At 53.6% G+C, this 14,630-nt stretch overlaps 1 protein-coding gene across 8 annotated transcripts in view; it reads left to right on the forward strand.

Annotated features, from left to right (window-relative positions):
• The window catches only part of LOC118398970 (triple functional domain protein-like), a 165,410-nt gene that overhangs the window by 70,571 nt on the left and 80,209 nt on the right, over positions 1–14,630 (forward strand). For all 8 annotated transcript variants that reach the window (XR_008072845.1, XM_052472262.1, XM_052472263.1 and 5 more), the window contains 3 exons: positions 7,479–7,670; positions 7,954–8,123; positions 13,348–13,522. Coding sequence is in view for 7 of the 8 variants with exons in the window: in XM_052472262.1 (XP_052328222.1) it covers positions 7,479–7,670; positions 7,954–8,123; positions 13,348–13,522 (537 nt within the window). In the remaining variant the exon portion in view is untranslated. The remainder of the gene's footprint in view (positions 1–7,478; positions 7,671–7,953; positions 8,124–13,347; positions 13,523–14,630) is intronic.

Here is a 14,630-nt window from a genome sequence, read left to right on the forward strand (position 1 = left end):
TCCCTCTCTGTCTCTCTCCCCCTCTCTGTCTCTATCCCCTCTCTGTCTCTCTCCCCCTCTCTGTCTCTATCCCCTCTCTGTCTCTCTCTCCCTCTCTGTCTCTCTCCCCCTCTCTGTCTCTATCCCTCTCTGTCTCTCTCTCCCTCTCTGTCTCTCTCCCCCTCTCTGTCTCTCTCCCCCTCTCTGTCTCTCTCCCCTCTCTGTCTCTCTCCCCCTCTCTGTCTCTCTCTCCCCCTCTCTGTCTCTCTCCCCCTCTCTGTCTCTATCCCCTCTCTGTCTCTCTCCCCCTCTCTGTCTCTCTCTCCCTCTCTGTCTCTCTCTCCCTCTCTGTCTCTCTCCCCCTCTCTGTCTCTCTCCCCCTCTCTGTCTCTATCCCCTCTCTGTCTCTCTCCCCCTCTCTGTCTATCCCTCTCTGTCTCTCTCCTTCTCTGTCTATCCCTCTCTGTCTCTCTCCCCCTCTCTGTCTCTATCCCCTCTCTGTCTCTATCCCCTCTCTGTCTCTCTCCCCCTCTCTGTCTCTCTCTCCCTCTCTGTCTCTCTCCCCCTCTCTGTCTCTATCCCCTCTCTGTCTCTCTCCCCCTCTCTGTCTCTCTCCCCTCTCTGTCTCTCTCTCCCTCTCTGTCTCTCTCCCCCTCTCTGTCTCTCTCCCCCTCTCTGTCTCTATCCCCTCTCTGTCTCTCTCCCCCTCTCTGTCTATCCCTCTCTGTCTCTCTCCTTCTCTGTCTCTCTCCCCCTCTCTGTCTATCCCTCTCTGTCTCTCTCCCCTCTCTGTCTCTATCCCCTCTCTGTCTCTCTCCCCCTCTCTGTCTCTCTCCCCCTCTCTGTCTCTATCCCCTCTCTGTCTCTCTCCCCCTCTCTGTCTCTATCCCCTCTCTGTCTCTCTCTCCCTCTCTGTCTCTCTCCCCCTCTCTGTCTCTATCCCCTCACTGTCTCTCTCTCCCTCTCTGTCTCTCCCCCTCTCTGTCTCTATCCCCCTCTCTGTCTCTCTCCCCCTCTCTGTCTCTCCCCTCTCTGTCTCTATCCCCTCTCTGTCTCTCTCCCCCTCTCTGTCTCTCTCCCCCTCTCTGTCTCTACCCCCTCTCTGTCTCTATCCCCTCTCTGTCTCTCTCCGTCTCTGTCTCTCTCCCCCTCTCTGTCTCTCTCCTTCTCTGTCTCTATCCCCTCTCTGTCTCTCTCCTTCTCTGTCTCTCTCCCCCTCTCTGTCTCTCTCCCCCTCTCTGTCTCTATCCCCTCTCTGTCTCTATCCCCCTCTCTGTCTCTCTCCTTCTCTGTCTCTCTCCCCCTCTCTGTCTCTCTCCTTCTCTGTCTATCCCTCTCTGTCTCTCTCCCCCTCTCTGTCTCTATCCCCTCTCTGTCTCTCTCCCCCTCTCTATCTCTATCCCCTCTCTGTCTCTATCCCCTCTCTGTCTCTATCCCCTCTCTGTCTCTATCCCCTCTCTGTCTCTATCCCCTCTCTGTCTCTATTCCCTCTCTGTCTCTATCCCCTCTCTGTCTCTATCCCCTCTCTGTCTCTCTCCTTCTCTGTCTCTCTCCCCCTCTCTGTCTCTCTCCCTTCTCTGTCTATCCCTCTCTGTCTCTCTCCCCCTCTCTGTCTCTATCCCCTCTCTGTCTCTATCCCCTCTCTGTCTCTCTCCTTCTCTGTCTATCCCTCTCTGTCTCTCTCCCCTCTCTGTCTCTATCCCTCTCTGTCTCTCTCCCCCTCTCTATCTCTATCCCCTCTCTGTCTCTATCCCCTCTCTGTCTCTATCCCCTCTCTGTCTCTATCCCCTCTCTGTCTCTATCCCTCTCTGTCTATCCCTCTCTGTCTCTATCCCCTCTCTGTCTCTATCCCCTCTGTCTCTCTCCCCTCTCTATCTCTATCCCCTCTCTGTCTCTATCCCCTCTCTGTCTCTATCCCCTCTGTCTCTATCCCCTCTCTGTCTATCCCTCTCTGTCTCTATCCCTCTCTGTCTCTATCCCCTCTCTGTCTCTCTCCTTCTCTGTCTCTCTCCCCCTCTCTGTCTCTCTCCTTCTCTGTCTCTCTCCCCCTCTCTGTCTCTCTCCTTCTCTGTCTCTCTCCCCCTCTCTGTCTCTCTCCTTCTCTGTCTATCCCCTCTCTGTCTCTCTGTCCCTCTCTGTCTCTCTCCTTCTCTGTCTCTCTCCTTCTCTGTCTCTCTCCCCCTCTCTGTCTCTCTCCTTCTCTGTCTATCCCCTCTCTGTCTCTCTCCTTCTCTGTCTCTCTCCTTCTCTGTCTCTCTCCCCCTCTCTGTCTCTCTCCTTCTCTGTCTATCCCCTCTCTGTCTCTCTGTCTCTGTCTCTCTCTGTCTTCCTTCTCTGTCTCTCTCCCCCTCTCTGTCTCTATCCCCTCTCTGTCTCTCTCCCCCTCTCTGTCTCTCTCTCCCTCTCTGTCTCTCTCCCTCTCTGTCTCTCTCCTTCTCTGTCTATCCCTCTCTGTCTCTCTCCCCTCTCTGTCTCTATCCCCTCTCTGTCTCTATCCCCTCTCTGTCTCTCTCCTTCTCTGTCTATCCCTCTCTGTCTCTCTCCCCTCTCTGTCTCTATCCCTCTCTGTCTATCCCTCTCTGTCTCTATCCCCTCTCTGTCTCTCTCCCCCTCTCTGTCTCTCTCCTTCTCTGTCTCTCTCCCCTCTCTGTCTCTCTCCTTCTCTGTCTCTCTCCCCTCTCTGTCTCTCTCCTTCTCTGTCTATCCCCTCTCTGTCTGTCCCTCTCTGTCTCTCTCCTTCTCTGTCTCTCTCCCCCTCTCTGTCTCTCTCCTTCTCTGTCTATCCCCTCTCTGTCTCTCTCCTTCTCTGTCTCTCTCCTTCTCTGTCTCTCTCCCCCTCTCTCTCTCTCTCCCTCTCTGTCTATCCCCTCTCTGTCTCTCTCCTTCTCTGTCTCTCTCCTTCTCTGTCTCTCTCCCCCTCTCTGTCTCTATCCCCTCTCTGTCTCTCTCCCCCTCTCTGTCTCTCTCCCCCTCTCTGTCTCTCTCCCCCTCTCTGTCTCTCTCTCCCTCTCTGTCTCTCTCCTTCTCTGTCTATCCCTCTCTGTCTCTCTCCCCCTCTCTGTCTCTATCCCCTCTCTGTCTCTATCCCCTCTCTGTCTCTCTCCTTCTCTGTCTATCCCTCTCTGTCTCTCTCCCCCTCTCTGTCTCTATCCCCTCTCTGTCTATCCCTCTCTGTCTCTATCCCCTCTCTGTCTCTATCCCCTCTCTGTCTCTCTCCTTCTCTGTCTCTCTCCCCCTCTCTGTCTCTCTCCTTCTCTGTCTCTCTCCCCCTCTCTGTCTCTCCCCCTCTCTGTCTCTATCCCCTCTCTGTCTCTCTCTCCCTCTCTGTCTCTCTCCCCTCTCTGTCTCTCTCCCCCTCTCTGTCTCTCCCCCTCTCTGTCTCTATCCCCTCTCTGTCTCTCTCCCCCTCTCTGTCTCTCCCCCTCTCTGTCTCTATCCCCTCTCTGTCTCTCTCCCCCTCTCTGTCTCTCTCCTTCTCTGTCTATCCCCTCTCTGTCTCTCTCCCCCTCTCTGTCTCTCTCCTTCTCTGTCTATCCCCTCTCTGTCTCTCTCCCCCTCTCTGTCTCTCCCCCTCTCTGTCTCTATCCCCTCTCTGTCTCTCTCTCCCTCTCTGTCTCTCTCCCCCTCTCTGTCTCTATCCCCTCTCTGTCTCTCTCTCCCTCTCTGTCTCTCCCCCTCTCTGTCTCTATCCCCTCTCTGTCTCTCCCCCTCTCTGTCCCTATCCCCTCTCTGTCTCTCTCCCCTCTCTGTCTCTCTCCCCCTCTCTGTCTCTATCCCCTCTCTGTCTCTCTCTCCCTCTCTGTCTCTCTCCCTCTCTGTCTCTCTCCTTCTCTGTCTATCCCTCTCTGTCTCTATCCCCTCTCTGTCTCTATCCCCTCTCTGTCTCTATCCCCTCTCTGTCTCTCTCCCCCTCTCTGTCTCTCTCCCCTCTCTGTCTCTCTCCCCCTCTCTGTCTCTATCCCCTCTGTCTCTCTCCCCTCTCTGTCTCTATCCCCTCTCTGTCTCTCTCCCCCTCTCTGTCTCTATCCCCTCTCTGTCTCTCTCCCCCTCTCTGTCTCTATCCCCCTCTCTGTCTCTATCCCTCTCTGTCTCTCTCCCCTCTCTGTCTCTATCCCCTCTCTGTCTCTATCCCCTCTCTGTCTCTATCCCCTCTCTGTCTCTCTCCCCCTCTCTGTCTCTCTCCCCTCTCTGTCTCTCTCCCCCTCTCTGTCTCTATCCCCTCTCTGTCTCTCTCCCCCTCTCTGTCTCTATCCCCCTCTCTGTCTCTATCCCCTCTCTGTCTCTCTCCCCTCTCTGTCTCTCCCCCCTCTCTGTCTCTCTCCCCTCTCTGTCTCTCTCCCCCTCTCTGTCTCTCTCCCCCTCTCTGTCTCTCTCCCCCTCTCTGTCTCTCTCCCCTCTCTGTCTCTCTCCTTCTCTGTCTATCCCTCTCTGTCTCTCTCCCCCTCTCTGTCTCTATCCCCTCTCTGTCTCTCTCCCCCTCTCTGTCTCTATCCCCTCTCTGTCTCTATCCCCTCTCTGTCTCTCTCCCCTCTCTGTCTCTCCCCCTCTCTGTCTCTCTCCCCCTCTCTGTCTCTCTCCCCCTCTCTGTCTCTCTCCCCTCTCTGTCTCTCTCCCCCTCTCTGTCTCTCTCCCCTCTCTGTCTCTCTCCTTCTCTGTCTATCCCTCTCTGTCTCTATCCCCTCTCTGTCTCTATCCCCTCTCTGTCTCTCTCCTTCTCTGTCTCTCTCCCCTCTCTGTCTCTCTCCTTCTCTGTCTCTCTCCCCCTCTCTGTCTCTCTCCTTCTCTGTCTCTCTCTGTCTCTCTCCCCTCTGTCTCTCTCCTTCTCTGTCTATCCCTCTCTGTCTGTCCCTCTCTGTCTCTCTCCTTCTCTGTCTCTCTCCTTCTCTGTCTCTCTCCCCCTCTCTGTCTCTCTCCTTCTCTGTCTATCCCCTCTCTGTCTCTCTCCTTCTCTGTCTCTCTCCTTCTCTGTCTCTCTCCCCTCTCTGTCTCTCTCCTTCTCTGTCTATCCCCTCTCTGTCTCTCTCCTTCTCTGTCTCTCTCCTTCTCTGTCTCTCTCCCCTCTCTGTCTCTATCCCTCTCTGTCTCTCTCCCCCTCTCTGTCTCTCTCTCCCTCTCTGTCTCTCTCCCTCTCTGTCTCTCTCCTTCTCTGTCTATCCCTCTCTGTCTCTCTCCCCCTCTCTGTCTCTATCCCCTCTCTGTCTCTATCCCTCTCTGTCTCTCTCCTTCTCTGTCTATCCCTCTCTGTCTCTCTCCCCCTCTCTGTCTCTATCCCTCTCTGTCTATCCCTCTCTGTCTCTATCCCCTCTCTGTCTCTATCCCCTCTCTGTCTCTCTCCTTCTCTGTCTCTCTCCCCTCTCTGTCTCTCTCCTTCTCTGTCTCTCTCCCCCTCTCTGTCTCTCCCCCTCTCTGTCTCTATCCCCTCTCTGTCTCTCTCCCCCTCTGTCTCTATCCCCTCTCTGTCTCTCTCCCCCTCTCTGTCTCTCTCCTTCTCTGTCTATCCCCTCTCTGTCTCTCTCCCCCCCTCTCTGTCTCTCTCCTTCTCTGTCTATCCCCTCTGTCTCTCTCCCCCTCTCTGTCTCTCCCCTCTCTGTCTCTATCCCCTCTCTGTCTCTCTCTCCCTCTGTCTCTCTCCCCCTCTCTGTCTCTATCCCCTCTCTGTCTCTCTCTCCCTCTCTGTCTCTCCCCCTCTCTGTCTCTATCCCCCTCTCTGTCTCTCTCCCCCTCTCTGTCTCTCCCCCTCTCTGTCCCTATCCCCTCTCTGTCTCTCTCCCCCTCTCTGTCTCTCTCCCCCTCTCTGTCTCTATCCCCTCTGTCTCTCTCTCCCTCTCTGTCTCTCTCCCTCTCTGTTTCTCTCCTTCTCTGTCTATCCCTCTCTGTCTCTATCCCTCTCTGTCTCTATCCCCTCTCTGTCTCTATCCCCTCTCTGTCTCTCTCCCCCTCTCTGTCTCTCTCCCCCTCTCTGTCTCTATCCCCTCTCTGTCTCTCTCCCCCTCTCTGTCTCTATCCCTCTCTGTCTCTCTCCCCCTCTCTGTCTCTATCCCCTCTCTGTCTCTCTCCCCTCTCTGTCTCTATCCCCCTCTCTGTCTCTATCCCCTCTCTGTCTCTCTCCCCCCTCTCTGTCTCTATCCCCTCTCTGTCTCTATCCCCTCTCTGTCTCTATCCCCTCTCTGTCTCTCTCCCCTCTCTGTCTCTCTCCCCCTCTCTGTCTCTCTCCCCCTCTCTGTCTCTATCCCCTCTCTGTCTCTCTCCCCCTCTCTGTCTCTATCCCCCTCTCTGTCTCTATCCCTCTCTGTCTCTCTCCCCTCTCTGTCTCTCCCCCTCTCTGTCTCTCTCCCCCTCTCTCTGTCTCTCCCCCTCTCTGTCTCTCTCCCCCTCTCTGTCTCTCTCCCCCTCTCTGTCTCTCTCCCCCTCTCTGTCTCTCTCCCCCTCTCTGTCTCTCTCCCTCTCTGTCTATCCCTCTCTGTCTCTCTCCCCCTCTCTGTCTCTCTCCCCCTCTCTGTCTCTATCCCCTCTCTGTCTCTCTCCCCCTCTCTGTCTCTCTCCCCCTCTCTGTCTCTATCCCCTCTCCATCTCTCTCTCCCTCTCTGTCTCTCTCCCCCTCTCTGTCTCTATCCCCTCTCTGTCTCTCTCACCCTCTCTGTCTCTCTCCCCCTCTCTGTCTCTCTCCCCCTCTCTGTCTCTATCCCCTCTCTGTCTCTCTCCCCCTCTCTGTCTCTATCCCCTCTCCCCCTCTCTGTCTCTATCCCCTCTCTGTGTCTCCCCCCCTCTCTGTGTCTCTCCTCCTCTCTGTCTCTTTCCCCCTCTCTGTCTCTCTCCCCCTCTCTGTGTCTCTCCTCCTCTCTGTCTCTCTCCCCCTCTCTGTGTCTCCCCCCCTCTCTGTGTCTCTCCTCCTCTCTGTCTCTATCCCCTCTTTGTCTCTCTCCCCCTCTCTGTCTCTCTCCCCCTCTCTGTCTCTATCCCCTCTCTGTCTCTCTCCCCCCTCTCTGTCTCTCTCCCCCTCTCTGTCTCTCTCCCCCTCTCTGTCTCTCTCCCCCTCTCTGTCTCTCTCCCCCTCTCTGTCTCTATCCCCTCTCTGTCTCTCCCCCCCTCTCTGTCTCTCTCCCCCTCTCTGTCTCTCTCTCTCTCTCTGTCTCTCTCCCCCTCTTTGTCTCTCTCCCCCTCTCTGTCTCTCTCCCCCTCTCTGTCTCTCTCCCCCTCTCTGTCTCTCTCCCCTCTTTGTCTCTCTCTCCCCCTCTCTGTCTCTCTCCCCCTCTCTGTCTCTCTCCCCCTCTCTGTCTCTCTCCCCCTCTTTGTCTCTCTCTCCCTCTCTGTCTCTCTCCCCCTCTCTGTCTCTATCCCCTCTCTGTCTCTATCCCCTCTCTGTCTCTCTCCCCCTCTCTGTCTCTCTCCCCCTCTCTGTGTCTCTCCCCCTCTCTGTCTCTCTCCCCTCTCTGTCTCTCTCCCCCTCTCTGTCTCTCTCCTCTGTCTTTCTCTGTGTGCTGGTTCTGTCCCTCCTCCAGAACACCTATACTAACGCTGACAAGCTGCTGGAGGCAGCAGAGCAGCTGGCCCAGACAGGAGAGTGTGACCCAGAGGAGATCTACCAGGCAGCCCACCAGCTGGAGGACCGGATCCAGGACTTTGTCAGGAGGGTGGAGCAACGCAAAGTCCTGCTGGACATGTCTGTCGCCTTCCACACACACGTCAAAGAGGTACGAAGTCTGTGTGTGTGTTTTGTGGGGGTGGATTGTGTGTGTGCGACATGCTGGATTGTGTGTGTGCGACATGCTGGGTTGGTGTGTGTGTGTGTGTATTAACTCTCTGTCCCTAGCTGTGGACGTGGCTGGAGGAGCTGCAGAAGGAGCTGTTAGATAATGTGTATGTGTGTGTGTGTATTAACTCTCTGTCCTTAGCTGTGGACGTGGCTGGAGGAGCTGCAGAAGGAGCTGTTAGATAATGTGTATGTGTGTGTGTGTATTAACTCTCTGTCCTTAGCTGTGGACGTGGCTGGAGGAGCTGCAGAAGGAGCTGTTAGATGATGTGTATGCTGAGTCTGTGGAGGCGGTGCAGGATCTGATCAAACGCTTCAGCCAGCAGCAGCAGACCACCCTGCAGGTCACTGTCAACGTCATCAAAGAGGGAGAGGACCTCATCCAGCAGCTCAGGTAGAACACACACATACAGGGACAGACACGAGACACACCCCCACAGGCTGGGACAAACATACACACACACACACGAGACACACCCCCACAGGCTGGGAAAAACATATACACACACACACGAGACACACCCACAGGTTGGGACACACACCCACAGGCTGGGACAAACACACACACACACACACACACACACATGAGACGTTGACAGGCTGGGACAAACACACACATACAGGGACAGACACGAGATACACACACACAGGCTGGGACAAACACACACACACACACACAAGAGACACACACCCACAGGCTGGGACAAACACACACATACAGGGACAGACACGAGACACACACCCACAAGCTGGGACAAAAACACACACACAGGGACAGACACGAGACACACACCCACAGGCTGGGACAAACTTACACACACACACACACAGACACACCCACAGGTTGGGACACACACCCACAGGCTGGGACAAACACACACACACACACACACACACACACATGAGACGTTGACAGGCTGGGACAAACACACACATACAGGGACAGACACGAGATACACACACACAGGCTGGGACAAACACACACACACAAGAGACACACACCCACAGGCTGGGACAAACACACACATACAGGGACAGACACGAGACACACACCCACAAGCTGGGACAAAAACACACACACAGGGACAGACACGAGACACACACCCACAGGCTGGGACAAACACACACACACACACACACACACACACAGGGACAGACGTGCACGTATACACACACCCACAGATGTGCTAACACAAATAAATTGGAAGTAACTGAGCAAAATATGAACGAGAGAGTGAGCAGAATGTGAGTAGGATGGAATAGACAACAGGAGGAGAGAGAGAACCAACAGCCTCCCATAGTGAACTGGCAGAGGAGAGAGAGAGAGAGAACCAACAGCCTCCCATAGTGAACTGGCAGAGGAGAGAGAGAGAGAACCAACAGCCTCCCATAGTGAACTGGCAGAGGAGAGAGAGAGAGAGAAACCAACAGCCTCCCATAGTGAACTGGCAGAGGAGAGAGAGAGAGAGAGAGAACCAACAGCCTCCCATAGTGAACTGGCAGAGGAGAGAGAGAACCAACAGCCTCCCATAGTGAACTGGTAGAGAACAGAGAGAGAGAGAACCAACAGCCTCCCATAGTGAACTGGCAGAGGAGAGAGAGAGAGAGAACCAACAGCCTCCCATAGTGAACTGGCAGAGGAGAGAGAGAGAGAGAGAGAGAACCAACAGCCTCCCATAGTGAACTGGCAGAGGAGAGAGAGAGAACCAACAGCCTCCCATAGTGAACTGGCAGAGGAGAGAGAGAGAGAGAGAGAGAGAGAGAGAGAACCAACAGCCTCCCATAGTGAACTGGCGGAGGACAGAGAGAGAGAACCAACAGCCTCCCATCGTGAACTGGCAGAGGAGAGAGAGAGAGAACCAACAGCCTCCCATCGTGAACTGGCAGAGGAGAGAGAGAGAACCAACAGCCTCCCATCGTGAACTGGCAGAGGAGAGAGAGAGAGAGAGAAGAGCATCCTCCCGTAGTGAACTGGCAGAGGAGAGAGAGAGAGAGAGAGAGAGAGAGAGAGAGAGAGAGAGAGAGAGAGAGAGAGAGAGAGAGAGAGAGAGAGAGAGAGAGAGAGAGAGAGAGAGAGAGAGAGAGAGAGAACAGCATCCTCCCATAGTGAACTGGCAGAGGAGAGAGAGAGAGAGAGAACAGCATCCTCCCATAGTGAACAGGCAGAGGAGAGAGAGAGAGAATAGCATCCTCCCATAGTGAACTGGCAGAGTAGAGCGAGAGAGGACAGCATCTTCCCATAGTGAACTGGCAGAGGAGAGCGAGAGAGAGAACAGCATCCTCCCATAGTGAACTGGCAGAGGAGAGAGAGAGAGAACAGCATCTTCCCATAGTGAACTGGCAGAGGAGAGAGAGAGAGATAACCAATAGCCTCCCATAGTGAACTGGCAGAGGAGAGAGAGAGAGAACCAACAGCCTCCCATAGTGAACTGGCAGAGGAGAGAGAGAGAGAGAACCAACAGCCTCCCATAGTGAACTGGCAGAGGAGAGAGAGAACCAACAGCCTCCCATAGTGAACTGGCAGAGGAGAGAGAGAGAAAGAGAACCAACAGCCTCCCATAGTGAACTGGCAGAGGAGAGAGAGAACCAACAGCCTCCCATAGTGAACTGGCAGAGGAGAGAAAGAGAAAGAGAACCAACAGCCTCCCATAGTGAACTGGCAGAGGAGAGGGAGAGAGAGAGAGAACCAACAGCCTTCCATAGTGAACTGGCAGAGGAGGGAGAGAGAACAGCATCCTCCCATAGTGAACTGGCAGAGGAGAGAGATAACAGCATCCTCCCATAGTGAACTGGCAGAGGAGAGAGTGAGAGAACAGCATCCTCCCATAGTGAACTGGCAGCGGAGAGAGAGAGAGACAGAGAACAGCATCCTCCCATAGTGAACTGGCAGAGGAGAGAGAGAGAGAACAGCATCCTCCCATAGTGAACTGGCAGAGGAGGGAGAGAGAACAGCATCCTCCCATAGTGAACTGGCAGAGGAGAGAGAGAGAGAACAGCATCCTCCCATAGTGAACTGGCAGAAGAGGGAGAGAGAGAACCAACAGCCTCCCATAGTGAACTGGCAGAGGAGAGAGAGAGAGAGAACCAACAGCCTCCCATAGTGAACTGGCAGAGGAGAGAGAGAGAGAACCAACAGCCTCCCATAGTGAACTGGCAGAGGAGAGAGAGAGAGAACAACATCCTCCCATAGTGAACTGGCAGAGGAGGGAGAGAGAACAGCATCCTCCCATAGTGAACTGGCAGAGGAGAGAGAGAGAGAACAGCATCCTCCCATAGTGAACTGGCAGAGGAGAGAGAGAGAGAACAGCATCCTCCCATAGTGAACTGGCAGAGGAGAGAGAGAGAGAACCAACAGCCTCCCATAGTGAACTGGCACAGGGGAGAGAGAGACAACAGCATCCTCCCATAGTGAACTGGCAGAGGAGAGAGAGAGAGAACAGCATCCTCCCATAGTGAACTGGCAGAGGAGGGAGAGAGAGAACCAACAGCCTCCCATAGTGAACTGGCAGAGGAGAGAGAGAGAGAGAACCAACAGCCTCCCATAGTGAACTGGCAGAGGAGAGAGAGAGAGAACCAACAGCCTCCCATAGTGAACTGGCAGAGGAGAGAGAGAGAGAACAGCATCCTCCCATAGTGAACTGGCAGAGGAGGGAGAGAGAACAGCATCCTCCCATAGTGAACTGGCAGAGGAGAGAGAGAGAGAACAGCATCCTCCCATAGTGAACTGGCAGAGGAGAGAGAGAGAGAACAGCATCCTCCCATAGTGAACTGGCAGAGGAGAGAGAGAGAGAACCAACAGCCTCCCATAGTGAACTGGCAGAGGGGAGAGAGAGAGAACAGCATCCTCCCATAGTGAACTGGCAGAGGAGAGAGAGAGAGAACAGCATCCTCCCATAGTGAACTGGCAGAGGAGAGAGAGAGAGAACAGCATCCTCCCATAGTGAACTGGCAGAGGAGAGAGAGAGAGAGAACCAACAGCCTCCCATAGTGAACTGGCAGAGGAGAGAGAGAGACAACAGCATCCTCCCATAGTGAACTGGCAGAAGAGGGAGAGAGAGAACCAACAGCCTCCCATAGTGAACTGGCAGAGGAGAGAGAGAGAGAGAACAACAGCCTCCCATAGTGAACTGGCAGAGGAGAGAGAGAGAGAACCAACAGCCTCCCATAGTGAACTGGCAGAGGAGAGAGAGAGAGAACAGCATCCTCCCATAGTGAACTGGCAGAGGAGGGAGAGAGAACAGCATCCTCCCATAGTGAACTGGCAGAGGAGAGAGAGAGAGAACAGCATCCTCCCATAGTGAACTGGCAGAGGAGAGAGAGAGAGAACAGCATCCTCCCATAGTGAACTGGCAGAGGAGAGAGAGAGAGAACCAACAGCCTCCCATAGTGAACTGGCAGAGGGGAGAGAGAGAGAACAGCATCCTCCCATAGTGAACTGGCAGAGGAGAGAGAGAGAGAACAGCATCCTCCCATAGTGAACTGGCAGAGGAGAGAGAGAGAGAACCAACAGCCTCCCATAGTGAACTGGCAGAGGAGAGAGAGAGAGAGACCTACAGCCTCCCATAGTGAACTGGCAGAGGAGAGAGAGAGAGACAACAGCATCCTCCCATAGTGAACTGGCTGAGGAGGAGAGAGAGAACCAACAGCCTCCCATAGTGAACTGGCAGAGGAGAGAGAGAGAGAGAACCTACAGCCTCACATAGTGAACTGGCAGAGGAGAGAGAGCGAGAACAGCATCCTCCCATAGTGAACTGGCAGCGGAGAGAGAGAGAGAGAGAGAGAGAGAGAGAGAGAGAGAGAACAGCATCCTCCCGTAGTGAACTGGCAGAGGAGAGAGAGAGAGAGAGAACAGCATCCTCCCATAGTGAACTGGCAGCGGAGAGAGAGAGAGAGAGAGAGAGACAGCATCCTCCCATAGTGAACTGGCAGAGGAGAGAGAGAGAGAACAGCATCCTCCCATAGTGAACTGGCAGAGGAGAGAGAGACCAGCATCCTCCCATAGTGAACTGACAGAGGAGAGAGAGACCAGCATCCTCCCATAGTGAACTGGCAGAGGAGGGAGAGAGAACAGCATCCTCCCATAGTGAACTGGCAGAGGAGAGAGAGAGAGAACAGCATCCTCCCATAGTGAACTGGCAGAGGAGAGAGAAAGGGAATTGAGAGATGAGAAGGAGTAGGAGGTTGACAGTTAGAAGAGCTGCATGTATTTGACTGCTCTGACCAGGATTCTGGTTGTATTTTCATACAAGTGTGTGGGGTGAGACCTGGACCTCCTACACACACACACACATACACACACACACACTGAAGCGATCTCTCTCTCTATGTCTCCATCCCTGGTGTATTCTGTCCTCTGAGTATTGTTACATAATGCTGGTTTCATAACAGTGTGGCTTATTGTGTAACATCCCCCAGGACTCTGCTACAACACTGTGTGTGTGAGAGATTAGAGGTGTGTATGTGTGTGTGTGTGTGTGTGTGCATGTGTGCGTGTGTATGTGATTATACAATGATTGAAGCAGTGCCAGTGAAATTACCGCTGCACCGAATAAGGTGTGTGTGTACGTCCAACGTTGTATTTTCTTCAGTGTGTGTGTGTGTGTTCTCTCGTGTCGTAGGGACTCTGCTATCTCCAGTAACAAGACTCCCCACAACAGCTCTATAAACCACATAGAGAGTGTTCTACAGCAGCTGGATGAGGCCCAGGCTCAGATGGAGGAGCTGTTTCAGGAGAGGAAGATTAAACTAGAACTCTTCCTGCAGCTACGCATCTTCGAGAGGGACGCCATCGACGTGAGTGTGTGGAAAGGGCGTGTGTGGCAGAGGTGGTTCCTGTGAAGTACCCTTGTCTCTTCTTTAGCGCAGTGGTTAAATGTAGTCTTCAGATGACCTGATAAATGTCATACACGTGTGTGTATCTTTACTTTATGTGTGTGTGTCTCCTCACCTTGTGTGTGTATCTTTACTTTATGTGTGTGTGTCTCCTCACCTTGTGTGTGTATCTTTACTTTATGTGTGTGTGTCTCCTCACCTCGTGTGTGTATCTTTACTTTATGTGTGTGTGTCTCCTCACCTTGTGTGTGTATCTTCACCTTTTGTGTGTGTGTGTCTCCTCACCTCGTGTGTGTGCAAGTTTTTCCTTATGTGTGTACTTGTGTGTATCCACACCTGTCTCGTTCTTTGTCTCTGTCTCTGTCCCACTCTCTCTCGGTTTTTCTCAGATCATCTCAGACCTGAAGTCTATATATCTCACCTATCTCTCTCTCCCTCCCCCTAGATCATCTCAGACCTGGAGTCTATATATCTCACCTATCTCTCTCCCTCCCCCTAGATCATCTCAGACCTGAAGTCTATATATCTCACCTATCTCTCTCTCCTCCCCTAGATCATCTCAGACCGGAAGTCTATATATCTCACCTATCTCTCTCCCTCCCCTAGATCATCTCAGACCTGAAGTCTATATATCTCACCTATCTCTCTCCCTCCCCATAGATCATCTCAGACCTGGAGTCTATATATCTCACCTATCTCTCTCCCTCCCCCTAGATCATCTCAGACCTGAAGTCTATATAATAATAATAATAATAATAATATATGCCATTTAGCATATCTCACCTATCTCTCTCCCTCCCCCTAGATCATCTCAGACCTGAAGTCTATGTATCTCACCTATCTCTCTCCCTCCCCTATATCATCTCAGACCTGGAGTCTATATAACTCACCTATCTCTCTCCCTCCCCCTAGATCATCTCAGACCTGAAGTCTATATATCTCACCAATCTCTCTCCCTCCCCCTAGATCATCTCAGACCTGAAGTCTATATGTCTCACCTATCTCTCTCCCTCCCCTATATCATCTCAGACCTGGAGTCTATATAACTCACCTATCTCTCTCCCTCCCT

The sequence above is a fragment of the Oncorhynchus keta genome, chromosome 20, assembly GCF_023373465.1.
Source record: "Oncorhynchus keta strain PuntledgeMale-10-30-2019 chromosome 20, Oket_V2, whole genome shotgun sequence".
Lineage (NCBI taxonomy): Eukaryota > Metazoa > Chordata > Actinopteri > Salmoniformes > Salmonidae > Oncorhynchus > Oncorhynchus keta.